This window comes from Anopheles stephensi, chromosome 2 (assembly GCF_013141755.1).
Source record: "Anopheles stephensi strain Indian chromosome 2, UCI_ANSTEP_V1.0, whole genome shotgun sequence".
Classification (NCBI taxonomy): Eukaryota; Metazoa; Arthropoda; class Insecta; order Diptera; family Culicidae; genus Anopheles; species Anopheles stephensi.
The window spans coordinates 91,439,261-91,452,353 of NC_050202.1; the positions used below are offsets into that span (position 1 = coordinate 91,439,261).

A 13,093-nucleotide genomic window follows, 5' to 3' on the forward strand; every position below is an offset into this window, starting at 1 on the left:
GCCTCTGTCCAGGATTCTTGGCAGGTGATAGACGGGCGTTGGACGACTCAGGGGTGGGCGTTGGTTGGGCTCAGGTGCATTGATGTGTGAAAATTATGTACTTACCAAGTTCACTTCCTGTTTCGACGGAACCATTATCTAACGCGCGAAACAAAAAACAACAACCACACTGCCACCTCGTTCATACGCCACTGACGACGACCTTCAAGGAGTGCGGTTTCGCGCCGGAATTTTTAATCCGCCAGCGGTTGGCGGGCCGATAATGAAGGAAGAGGTTCGGTCGTGGCTGCCTGATTGCACACACAATCATGAAGAATTATTAACCGCAGCATTACGCAACGCAAAGACAGATCGTGTTGAAGCGAAGACATCTTCTACCGATGTGTTAAACGCTGTTATCTGCGATCGTGTTGGAATGATTGCTGCGACTCCATTAACGAATGATTAAATCTCGTACAACGACATATTGTTTTCAACCGGTGGCTATTAATGGTTGGCTTCAAGGACTCTTAGCAAAATATGTTTTAAGGTCCTTCACGTTCGATTTAAAAAACAAACCTCCAATAACGCAACTACCTGACGATCATCTTCAATCGATTGATCTTATTTTCAGACGGAGGACTTAGACACAGATCGTTGAAATGATAATAACATAGTTGAGATAGTGGGCAATAGCGATATTGTTGTCTGAGAAGTTTAAGTAGACTGACTGAAGACGATTAAGCAACAGATAGTTAGTCAATACTCCTCTGGCTTATTTCCCTCACTAAGGAGGTTCCTTGGAGAAATTCATGAAGAGACTTCATGAGAGGTCATTTAAGAAGTTTTGAAGTTCCTGCTGGAAGGATATTTTTCCATAGTTTGGGGCTTCTTGGTTGTAGTGTTTGCCCCAAAATTGAATAGAATAAATAAACTCGGGTCATTTTTCTTGTTTCATTGCCATTCAAAACTTACGCAGAAAACACGCAAGATAAAGTCGTTAACGACTGATCTCATTTAAATCGGTGCCCTTAATGCACTTGCTTTCTTCACCAAGCCTTGCTACGGCAAGTGTCAACCTTCTCACGGCAGCAGCTTTCACTGCGAAACACACCTTGACAAACCTGCAACTGCACATGACAAATGATACACTCCTTGCGGCAGCCAGGCTTTGATCCTTGTGCCACTGGGCCAATTTTCATATCACCCTTCACGGTTGGTTCGAAAACCGAAACACAACTCAGGGACCCAGCCGCCAGAAGGGACAGAGTTCAGTGCACGAAGCTTCCACCTGACGGTGGTCCAACCCAGTGTAAGAGTGACAGTCGAATGTCCAGACACCGTTGGCCACCCGGATGCAGTTTCTAAAATAAACATTCAGCACAATTTACGTACACTATTTTGTGTGTGTGTGTCTGTGTGTGTGTGTGGTTGGGGAGTTATCTTTGTCCCTTTTGCCTCCCATCGTAACACGCCCCTGATACTCGTGACGCATTGTTGCACTGGACAAGACGCATTAATTATTCGATTCATCGATCACATCGGCCGACCGCGGAGCGCGGAGGGAGTGCTCAGTGCAAGCAGCATTACAAATCGATTTGCTCCAGCAGGAGAAACGAGAGGAGCAAGGGGGGTGGGGGGTGGGCACCGAAGCGCGGGAAGGGGACGCGTAAAATAGAACTGCAACGCGGCTGCAAATCGTTAAAAACAAACGCTAACGTAATTGCCATTTCCAATTGGACCGAGAACAGAAGCGCCCATGGGTGCGCACCGACGAACGGCTAATTATTTCCAAGGAACCGCTTCGCGATCGTCCGAGTGGCCGAGTGCGACGGTGCTGAAACCAGCGCCTGACGAAGGAATAAATCATGATCAATTAGCGTGAAATAGGAATAATGCTACGGAAAGCGAAAGCCGCTTGGTCCGAGCCAAAGCCGGTCAGTTAGTCCGCCCCGCGGAAAGGCGCAGATTACCGCAGAGAGGATCACGGAACCGTGCAGGAAACAAAACAATAAAATGGCTATTTGTTTGCATTTGGAGTTCACTCTCGCTCTATCTCTCCTTCTCGCAAGATAATAACGATTAATAAAAAGGCAAATCTGGCCTGCGAAGGTACGCTTCAGTTTTCTGCTGATAATTGGTAGGAGCAAGACTGAGGCTATTCCCGACCCTCCATTTGTAATTGTTAGCCAAATGGGGCCGGGTCCTTCAGCTAACACCAGCGCACTGAAACACATTAAAATCACCTTTATCTATCGGCATCGCGGATCGGCCGTCGCAAACAGTCCTTGCAAAATTACAATAATTTAATTATAACGGTCTATAATGAATTTTCCCGGTTCTTATCGCACAACCGCATCACCACAACCGCTCTTTCTACGCATTCTCCCTTGCCGGAGGTGCTATATGAGTGTATGTGTGTTTTACGTTCTTGGCAAACAGCTCTAGGACACGATCCGGGCTCCGGTGTCAGTTACGACCTGACTGTAATTATATAATATCTATCATTACACACAGCGCAACTACAACTTCCTTTGCGGCCACTGCGATTGTGAGCCTTACATCGTTTTTTTTTTCTCTCATAAATATTCAGATCAATCGACCGAATGTTTCGTCGATTGCTGCTGCCCCCGATGTCAGCTTATTTTTCCATACATTTTCCAGCAACACAGGTTACCTCAACTTTTGCACAGCAGATGACGCGTGATCCGACTGGACTCGCACTGTGGTTTCAGCTCAGGACATATTTAGATACTTAATTAGTATAAGCTGCAAAGACTCATTGCGCAAAAAAAAAAATTAATTTAGTGATTGACTCGTACCAAAAACCCTTGTATGATTGCAAATCACTACAAGGGGCTTTCTATAATCCACTATCAAGATGAAGCATTCCACTTATAAACTACCTTCAGTTTCAACTGTTAGCCAAGTGAAGTTAAATTTTAACGTTTCACTGTATTATTATCCTTCTTTCAATAACTAAACACGATTTATGAATCCTGCATCAAGTAATTCTTAACCCTATGTCCACCCTTCGACCACCGTGGACCGGTTCGAGCGGCATGTTTGGCCTCCAACCGGAATGACGTCCGATACAGGCCTGTCCGCCACCGCCTGTCCGAAAGGGGAGTTTAATGATCCTTACCGATCGGCGGTAGCGAGTGTATCGCAGCAAAACCGTTGCATCTCATATTTCAATCAATAAGCTCCGGTGTGCTCTATTACAACGTCAATTGTGTGTGTGTGTGTGTGTGTGTGTGTGTGTGTGTGTGTGTGTGCTGTTCGATCGGTCAACTCTTCTGCGTCAGCCAGGCAAACCTGCTCCAATAAATATGTCATGCGGGCGGCAGTGGTGCAACCGTCTTAAGGGAGTTCTTATCTAAATAATACAATTTAATGCGGTTTTCTTTCACGAAACTCGTTTCCGTGCACTATTACCGTATGGGTGCATTTGATATTACAATCGACCACGACGAACGACCAGATTATGATAGGGGGCGAAGTTTGGTCTCGCAGTAGATCTATTTCCCATCGATCGATCGATCGATCGCTCGAGTGGAATTCCTGCGCTTGCCCACGGCATGTCACGTAACTTTCCGTAGCGTACCCCGTCCAAGATGAGACCTAATTGGAGAAATAATAATCGCCATCATTGCTGCACATAAACGCGTCTATTTCGCTGCCCAACAATCGAAGTGGGTGAGGAACAATCCGGGTGGCGGTGGTGTGGCCAGTTCCACGAGACGACAATTACGAATGAGAATGTCAATGCCACACGTTCTTTCCTTGCTCAGCTGGGATCGGGTGTGCTGGTGGATGCCGGCGAAAACGAGACCCAGATCGATCGATCTTCATTTCGAATGTGCAGCTTATTATCGACTGGCAGCCGCCACGATTGGGTTGGGTTAGAATATCGGTGTCCCATCATCTCGCTCCCGGGCACAATTATCCCGGTCAATTACGGTGCATTATAAACACAGATCACTGGGGAAATTATAAAATATCACTTTCACTATTACTGGCAGCAAAAGAACTGGTCGGGGGCTGATGCGCAATAACGGAGGAATCAGACAGTTGATGTCATCGTCAAACGGGTGCCATTTTAAAGCACCCTCGAGATCAGCATTACAATTCCACTGAAATGCTTCCAATCGATTTAAACAAGATTATTATAACACACTTTGCCCCATACGCCTTTCGCGTGCGGCAAATGGTTAGCGAAAGTATTTTCCTTCTCGCGCCTCGTATCCTGCCTTTTCGCGGACCTGGCCGAAAGTGAGTGAGGCAGCATCCGCTAACCGTCCATAAACCGCGAACCGTACCGGTATCATAAATCTTGCGGCCCCGAATGAATTATTCATCAATCGCCTGGTAGCCCTACACAAAACCCGCGCATAAACCGGGGCCCACTTTGACGCGTCATGCGCAAACGTCCAAGCTGCAAGCTCCATGAAGTGCCTGTCCGCCCGTTGGTGGTGTCTCCCATTTTAGGCATCTCTATTGTTGGACATCGGTGCGTTTGGTGTTGGTGGCGTTTGGCACACAACAACAACAACGGACTGTGACCGACAATGTTGATCCGTTTGGCAAAAGATCCACACCCGGTGTGGACTAATGAACCCTTTTTTATGATTTCGTTCGCACTCTATCGCGCACTATCTGATCCCATTTTTTCTCGATCCATGGCCAAAACTATTCAGCCCGAAGCTTGAAGCTGCTTGCAAACAATACGGTTTGATATGCGGTCCCGCGTTGTTACACCATGCAGAACGATTGATCATCAACCCTTCGTAGATGATATCAGTGTCAAAATAGCGTGTGCTGGCGTAAAGCACCGACAAACACCCAGACTTGTATGGCCTAGGCGACTAGTATGGCTTACAAAGGTGGAGCATGGATAGAGCCCTCAACACCCGGAGTGGCCTCTCGTGCGCGGGTCGTCGAAGAAGAGAAACGACAAGAACACAACTTCGAGGACTCTAAACTCCTTTGAACGTTTGGCCCAAATTCCACACCGAAACTGTACCGATCCCGATGAATGGAAGATGAAATGTGGTACAAAATGGCAAGTTTCATGTTATGCTCCGGTTTCGTTTTTTTTTTTTTTTTTTGTTACGATTTTCTTGCTGGATAATCCTCCACACACACACACGCGCGCGCACTCGCTCACACATCCCTCCGCTAGATGTGATGTCCGGGTCTGTCGGGGATTTCTGTGGCCGGCGGTAACACATAGAGCCGCGTATGAAAAATAGCGCTCCGATCGGTCCATTGTCCTCGCCTCGACATACGCCACAATCTCGGGCACAAGCCGCCCCAAGCATATGATCGAGATCATGATCGCCCCAGTGTGTCCGATCATGATGTTGGCGTTTTTTTTTAGCTTACATCCACCGAATTCTGTTTCGCTCCACAAACGGGCGCGGTGTTTCTATTCCAGGCGGACGAAATTGAAACGAATTGTTCGATTACCTTCTGCTTCCGAAAGGAGAAGAATGGAAGGTGGCGAATGGAGGTGCTTCAGAAGGAATTTTGATGTTGCGTCACGATGTTTGCCGCCATCAAACGTCGCTACACGCGGGCGAAGTCCTAATCTGAAGCTACCATTGAGTATATCTGCCCTTTAGCTGATATCCGGCTTTTAATGCTGCTGCTGTGGCGTGGCGGCGCTCACTGATAAGCAGAGCGAAGGAAGCGAATAACAGACGAGAAGATGAACTGGCTGGATGAAGAAAATCGGCACCTCCTTCGAGATGCTTTCGCAGTGATAGTGCATTTTTCCACAGCACGGCACTCACCACACACAATAGCGCCTTCTGAACGTGGATGGCTAAAAATCGCTCCCCTGTCGGCCGATACAATGTTGGCTTCGGCTTGCTGTGGGCGCATGCAAATGGATATCGCGTGCCTGCATCGACTGACCAAACCCGAGGCAGACTCCTAACGGACAGCAACTTTCGTGCAGACAACGCCCGCTAAATCATCGACGAATCAAACGCAAATTTTCCAATTATTTCCACCTAAATTCCGCCACCTGCAGGTCCCTGCCCCGTCCAATGATGACCGACGGAGGATCAATCCTGAGATGCTCCCTTCAAAACTCACCCCCGAAACGAGTAAGCAGAACGTGTGTCGCGTGATGGATCGTTGGCGTATTTGCATAGACTACCGTTAGTAGCAGCAGCAGCAGCAGCACGGTACGTCGCACCAAAAACGTGTTATTAACGACGCGCCATATGCTTATCTCTGCCGGAATGAAGCGCAAAACGCAACGCCGAGCCACACGCATCCCGACATACACACACTCCGATCGCTTTTGGGTGGGCATTATCAGTCAATAAATCACGAAGATTAATTTGTCTTACAGCAAGCGGCCAAAACAAAACCAAAAACTCAAAAGCCATGGCGAAAAATGCAGCTTTATTGTTGTTCAAGGCAAACGAAATGCAAATACGAAGCAGCAAACAAGAGGGTGATTTTAATTGTACTTTCGGCACGGTGAGCAGAGGAGCTTGAAAAGGTCACTAAGGGATTGAAAAGTATCTAGAGCAAAAAGACAATCACATCGTCTCGAAGAAACCGATACTTATACTACAAATTTCTAACAAACGCTGCTTCAATTGATGATCCAGTCCAGTCTCTTGCTTCACGAGTGATGCTCCAGGAATAACATCCATAGACCTGGAGGTTGGATTGAATGTTAAATGTTTTTGTTGGAACACAGTCCAATGTTTAACTTTACTAGAAGTTTGTCTTGCCATTTACAAAGACCTAAGAGACTGAAGTGTGACTGAATGCCGTGACTCTTTGTAAACGGCCTTCAATCAGTCTTCGTTCTAATCGACGTTTTTGGAAAATTTAACCTACAACAACTTCGGTGACATCCTCCAACCAGCGGATAGCTTTGATTGTTCGAATCAAGATTCATTGGACCTCCTCCGATATAGCAAGAATTGTATCCCAGAAACGTGCCTTATCAATTCTCATGCCCTCGATTATTCATAAAGCAAAACCCCCCGATGAGAGATCTAGTTCCGCATATTGACAACGAGTCCCGCTAGAGTTCATCCCCATTCCCTATCAATCTGAACCCGTTCGGCGGTACGAAGTCAACATGATACAAATCACGATGAAGATGTTCTCATGCCCTGGTGACATGCCTCCCGGGCGCGGGCTTGCCATCGTCCCAGCTCAGTTTCGTGAGAACTCACCAGCTCACCAGCAACATGGCGAAATGGCGGAAAACCTTGTAAGTCAATCGTGTCTTACTGTGGCCTCCAGCGTCGCAGTCCCACACGCAGCAGGCAAAGGTGTGACACAGCCGTCGTATTGGTTGCGACCGCACGAGCTAATCTGTTTTTCTCCTCTCCATTGAATATTCGCCCGAACCGCTGGAGGACGAAATTGATTTGCGAAATTGATGCCTAATCGCTGGTGCGCTATTGTGTGCGCGAAAGGAAGTACCTAGCCCGAACCTAGAACCCTAGAATGCAGGAAGTTAAAAAACAATGCCAACTCCAACGTCGTTGTCGCCGCCATCGTCTGGATCCCTTTCTTCTCCCAGGGTTTCTTTCGTGCACACCCTCGGAAGCAAATGTCATACCGGGCGGGTGACGCTGTTGTAGAGTCGCTCGATCGTTCGTTCGTTCGGTCGTTTGCGCTAAAGGTGAACTTCAAACCACCCAAAGCCAACGATTTGCCAAAGCAACGATGAAACGATTAAAACTATGCGAACGAGATCATTATCGCGGTGTAATAATGCAGTACACCGAGCGATGAATAGCAACAAATCGTTCGGCAACAAGGCAATGACGGGACGCGTTGTTGAGTCGGGAGACCCCCCGTGGGAGGGTGGCGTTTTTCCAACCACCGCTCAGTGTTCGTTCCTGGGTGATTGGACCAATAAATCATGTACTAATTTCAATCAAAACTCATTTCCCCGATGAGCCAGCGGTTTTCTCCGTGACAAACGCGAACAATCGATCATCGAGCTAATTATCGAAAAATCTCTTCGCCCTGGCGCACCATCCAATGATCCTCCCTGTCTACGTGACGTTCAATTTGATTTGGACGTTGGGAGGTGCTCCGGTTTGAGGAGTGAACACTCGTCACGAGTAAATCTCCGGTCGGGGCTGTCAGCCGACAGCCAGCGCCGTTATTGATGAGTTAATAAAGATGTAGATTCTACTGGAGACATGCAGTGAGCAGCAAAAAAAAGATCTCCAAAGCGACGATCATAATGACACGATCCGGTGCATATAATAACAGACCGGGGAGCTAAAGCAACCAGAATTCAACGGGTGCGAAGAAGAACGTTAGCCCAGAAGCTCCCGTTTTGGACCAAACAAAAAAGTGATTCCTTTGTGTGGATGATCGGCTAACGACGGCCAGTGACTTGAGTGAGCAGAATCTTGCATCGCTGACGATAATCGCCAGCGAATTAGCTCACTCAACCTGACAAAAGAAATCACCCTTAACAGCTGCACCGTCTCATAAAGCAAGCGAAACGCAAGAGAAACCCTCCCGAAAAGAAATAACACAATATATCCGGCTGATGATGAGGATTACACATTGAGGCCCCGTTTTCTCACCAGCTCAGTAATGCTCGCGGTGCGTGCAGCTTAAAGCCACCAGCTCTCGAAATTTTGCGCAGAAAAATCGCCTCCCATCAGTAGCTGGAGCTGGAGTTTCGTGGACGTGTCTTGAAGGCGCCTTTCCCCCGAAAGTGGCTGTGTCCTGTGCCGAGGAACTCCTGCCGAGCCGAGGGACACACAACAGCAGTTGCACAGGGCAAATATTTATTTTTCCACTCACCCCAAATGACGCCCTCCCGACGCGTTCGCCAGTCCAATGTTTCACGGTGAATGCGGCGGACGGATAATGAAGAAGGTAAGTTTGGGAAGTTTATTTCCTTTCCCGAACAAATGTGCTTCTGCGTGTGATTGCAACGGATCCGGCCGAAGATTAGCGGAACGTGAAACAAGTGTCAGCGCAGTACTTTTCAAATAAAGCGCCCGAAAAACCAGTCGACAGGGCGAAGCTGGAAAGCAAGAAGCAGGGAAGAAAACACTCGGCGTAAATCCTATCAACTGTAAAGCCAAGCCAAGACTCTGTTTTTTGTTGAGCCTGGGCTCAGGAAATCTATAAAGGTAACGATGAAATCCAAAGAAACGCGCTGCTTCGCGAATCGAAAAATGGATTGAACACTCGTGGCTGTCACTTTAATGCTCGTCCATCTTACGCCGACGATCACTTTGCTGTACGTGACGTCTCTTTGTGTGTGTGTGTGTGAGGTTCCAAAATACCCGCAGGATCATCAAACTGGGCGACAGTGCCCGGCACAGCTACGGTGGGAGCGCAATCTTCCGTTTTCTACAAAATTAACATGATTGATCTTTTATGATGCTGATAATTTATTTCTTCCTGCTGAGAAATCGGCCCTTTTGCCGCCCTTGCTGCCAACTTCCCTCCCTCCCTGCTTCTTTCCACTCCTTTTCACCCAATCGATCGTTTCGTTGGGGTAGACCGTGATCGAGCGTCCGACTCACGGTAAGAAGATTTTAAAGCGATTTCGGCTCTTTTTGCCAGCGTTCGTTTCGTTGTCGCTCATTTAAATCACCTGTACTTTTCGCGGCGATCGACGACTTACCGATCAAGCTTCGCGAACAGGCGAAAAGATCACAAACGTGCAAAGTGGATCGCTTTGTCCTTTTGCGATTGTGCGATTCGATCGGTGCGATAAGACGAATCGACCGAGCCTTCCGTTTCTGCGTTTCCCAAGCCGACCTCGCCAAACGCTTGGTCGACCATTAATTCTCCGGTCGCTCGATCTCTGGGGCTCTCTATCCTGTCAGGTGGAACCGGCTACTGTGTGCCGCACAGCACAGTGAAGAAAAAAAAGCGAGAGATAAACCACCACCTCATAATAAACCGCCAATTGATTCTTTATTCCGATCGAAACCTAAAGATTGTAAATTGTCTCCGGGGCGTCGTCGAGTCAGCAGGGAAGTGGTTACTGTTGCTGTTGTTGTTGTTGTTGTTGCCACCACCACTCGTAATCGTAGCTAGCCTAATTCGAACCGCCACCGGCCACCACCCGATCACCCCGAAACCAGGAACTCATTACGGTCGATCGCCTCTTAACGTCGCCAGGGTCCGACCGATCGTCTAACTAACGCGACATGCTCGATCGATTGACTTGCGATGGTGTGAAATAAATGAACGACTCGAGTCAATCTCGGCGAGGTGGCGCTCGAGATCGAGGAAACGGAGGCATTCGCCTGTGCGGCATGAGTGTTTCTTTAATTATCAAGCACCCGGGCGGTGTGGTTCCGTGCGATTGTAAGAGGAAGCGAACGACGGCCTCTTTATCTTTGAGGACACTGGTAAGCCTTTATTTTGGAGCGTTTAATTAAGCAGCACGTTATGGATCATTCGTGTGCTGGAAAATGTAAAACAGCAAACGATTGTCTTAATTATCACCACAAAGAGCGTACAAGTCTACTGCTCAAAGCCAAACTGCACTCTGTGGACTTCGTGCGCTTCAACTCCTCCTGTGCTCCACCTTGTGTTTACTCGATCAAACGCACGCCTTACACGCCCCAAACACCGCGAAACCAGCGAAATGCCCGAAACGAAGGCGGAAATGCAATGATTTATTACCCAACAATTTTCTTCTTACCGATCGCATTTTGCGCAAAAACCCACCCAAACACACACACACACACACACAAACACACACACACACACACACACACACATAAAACAAAGCAGAAAATCGATCTCCATTGGAAGAATCCTCTGGCAAGGGCTCCACTTGCCGTACATCACGATTAAGCCATTGTCCAAGGCACCTGACTGCAGTTCTAAACCTGCGGCCTGTGGTCAGTGCGATGCCCCTCGGTACGCTCGCCGGCTCTCGGAGGTTTGATCGACCCGCGAGCCCTCCAAAGTGTGAATATACGATGTGCGAAGTGTTATCAGGTTCGCCATAAATTCATTTTTCAAACATGATGTCTTCCTCAGATTTTGTTTGCACACCATTCGGGCGACTCCCAGCGGCCCGGCCGACCGGCGAAATCTCGTGACCGCAGTGCGGAATTTCGTGGAAGTATCCGGACGCCCAGGAGATGATTGACGATCATCGGGAAAAAATTGAAATTTATGTACGCCATAGCGTTTGTATGTTTGTGTGTGTGTGTGTGTGTGTGTGTGTGTGTGTGTGTGTGTGTGTGTGTGTGTGTGTGTGTGTGTGTGTGTGTGTGTGTGTGTGTGTGTGTGTGTGTGTGTGTGTGTGTGTGTGTGTGCACCCTTTCTCGGATGCACCATTTCCAGGACACGACACCCGGGACTCGAGTACGGCCGATTGAAATATTTCAAGAATGCGACAAAGAGTAAGATTGATTGCCAGTCTCCAATCTCTCTACTCCCAACCTCCCCACTCACCTCCCTCTTCTCTCTCTCTCTCTTGTGCTTGTTGCTGATGAAGATCTTCGGATCGCAGATCTGGGGACGGCCCATCCGATCGGTGGTAAAAGATCAAACCGAACGTGCCGCGCAAAAGCCTTGTCTAACCTCCAAAATCAACGCAACTCCGATCCAGCATCATACGCACTTTCGAAAGCATTGCACAAGGGCCACAGAAAGAGAGAGAGAAAGAGACAGAGAGGTGATTTATCGCAACCACATTAATTTCACACAAATCAAGCAATTATTTCATTTTTCAACGTCAGCTTTGTACAACAAAATTTAGCTTTATGAGGTCTTTATTATCTGTGCCAGAATTGTGCGTGAGTCCAGAATCTTTAAAAATTATCATAAACGGTCACCGAAAAAACAAAAGCCCGAGCATTCCTATTCGAAATCCTAACCAAAGTGATTCTGAGCACCAACTATTCCCAGTACGAAGTTGTGATCGTCGGAAGCAATTGCTTAACTCGCTTTCCAATTAGAATTGCTCACCATGAGACTTTCTTCGCTTGCCAACATCCGCTATCGCCGACATTGATCTAACCGAAGGGACATTGAGTTCCCAGGGACTTACCGCGTCGGAACAACATTACACACCCGTTCGACTTTAATCGGTCAGCTCCGTCTTTGCGAGTATGTAAATCGATTTGGTCGATCTTCCCCATTTTAATGTCTTTCTTCCACTAGCCAGAGACCGGGGAATTTGAGAAGGCTGTCCGCAGGTCCGCAGAGGTACCGGGTGTTCTGAGATTTTCGGCAGATACTCGCACACGATTACTGATGTAGCTGACGTTGCCGCTTGGATCGGAGTTTCGGTCGCTTTTTTATGCATCGCCGATGCTTAACGACTCTCGAAACAGACCTCGGAACATTGTTTGCTCGCCAAACGACGCCACCTTAACAGGATGTGGGATACGAGGCGAGGAGACAGGAGGGTCAGAAAAAAGGTCACACAAATGGCGACACGGCGACAACTCTGAAACAGCTCCAGAAAATCGGAAATCGGTCCGCCGCGATCGGTCGATGTTCGACAATGATTACAAGGTTCCACAGGAGCACGCAAAATGTTGTATTGGAAATTAAAACTTATTTTAGAGCCAAAGTCGTTGGGAGCGCGGGACGGCGGGAGCTGGGCTCGGATGGCAGGAGCGGTTAAGTACATGTTAAAATTCCCATAAGACATGGCTTGATTATTTCGGATGGGCAATTTTTCTCCACCTTCATCCCGAGCGTTCACAATGTTCTGCACCTCGGACTTGGACCGGCCAACAAAAAAGGGGAAGAAAACCTTAACAAGGGTCCCTTCCAGGCCCGAAATATGTTATCGCTCAATATTTTAACATTTAAACGAGCGAAAAGCAGGCCGCAGCGAAAACTGCATCGCATCCAGCGGGCCAGCGGGCAGTGAAGGAAATTCCTGCGCAGGAAAGCCGAGAACGGGAGGGGTCGGGCAGAGCGAACGAGGGATGAAGTTTAAACATAATTTTTATATCAAATTATCTGCATTATCACGAGACGTCGCCGAAATCGGCGACCGCGTAACGTACACCCCGAGCCCGACGAGCGACCCAGGCTCTCCGCTCAAGGACCGCTGTTAATAAAATTATTATTTATGAAACGCCAGACGAGCTATGAAACAAGCTTC

The 13,093-nt window shown here is 48.0% G+C and overlaps 1 protein-coding gene across 7 annotated transcripts in view; it reads left to right on the plus strand.

The window, feature by feature from the left end:
• LOC118507127 (sal-like protein 3) overlaps window positions 1–13,093 on the plus strand; it is a 186,539-nt gene that overhangs the window by 143,000 nt on the left and 30,446 nt on the right. Inside the window, exon 1 of one of the 7 annotated variants that reach the window (XM_036045137.1) lies at window positions 11,284–11,372. The exons of the other annotated variants lie outside the window; for them this stretch is intronic. Within the exon in view, the coding sequence (XP_035901030.1) occupies window positions 11,299–11,372 (74 nt within the window). The 5' untranslated portion in view covers window positions 11,284–11,298. Of the gene's footprint in view, window positions 1–11,283; window positions 11,373–13,093 lie in introns of those variants that run through there. 7 annotated transcript variants of the gene reach the window in all.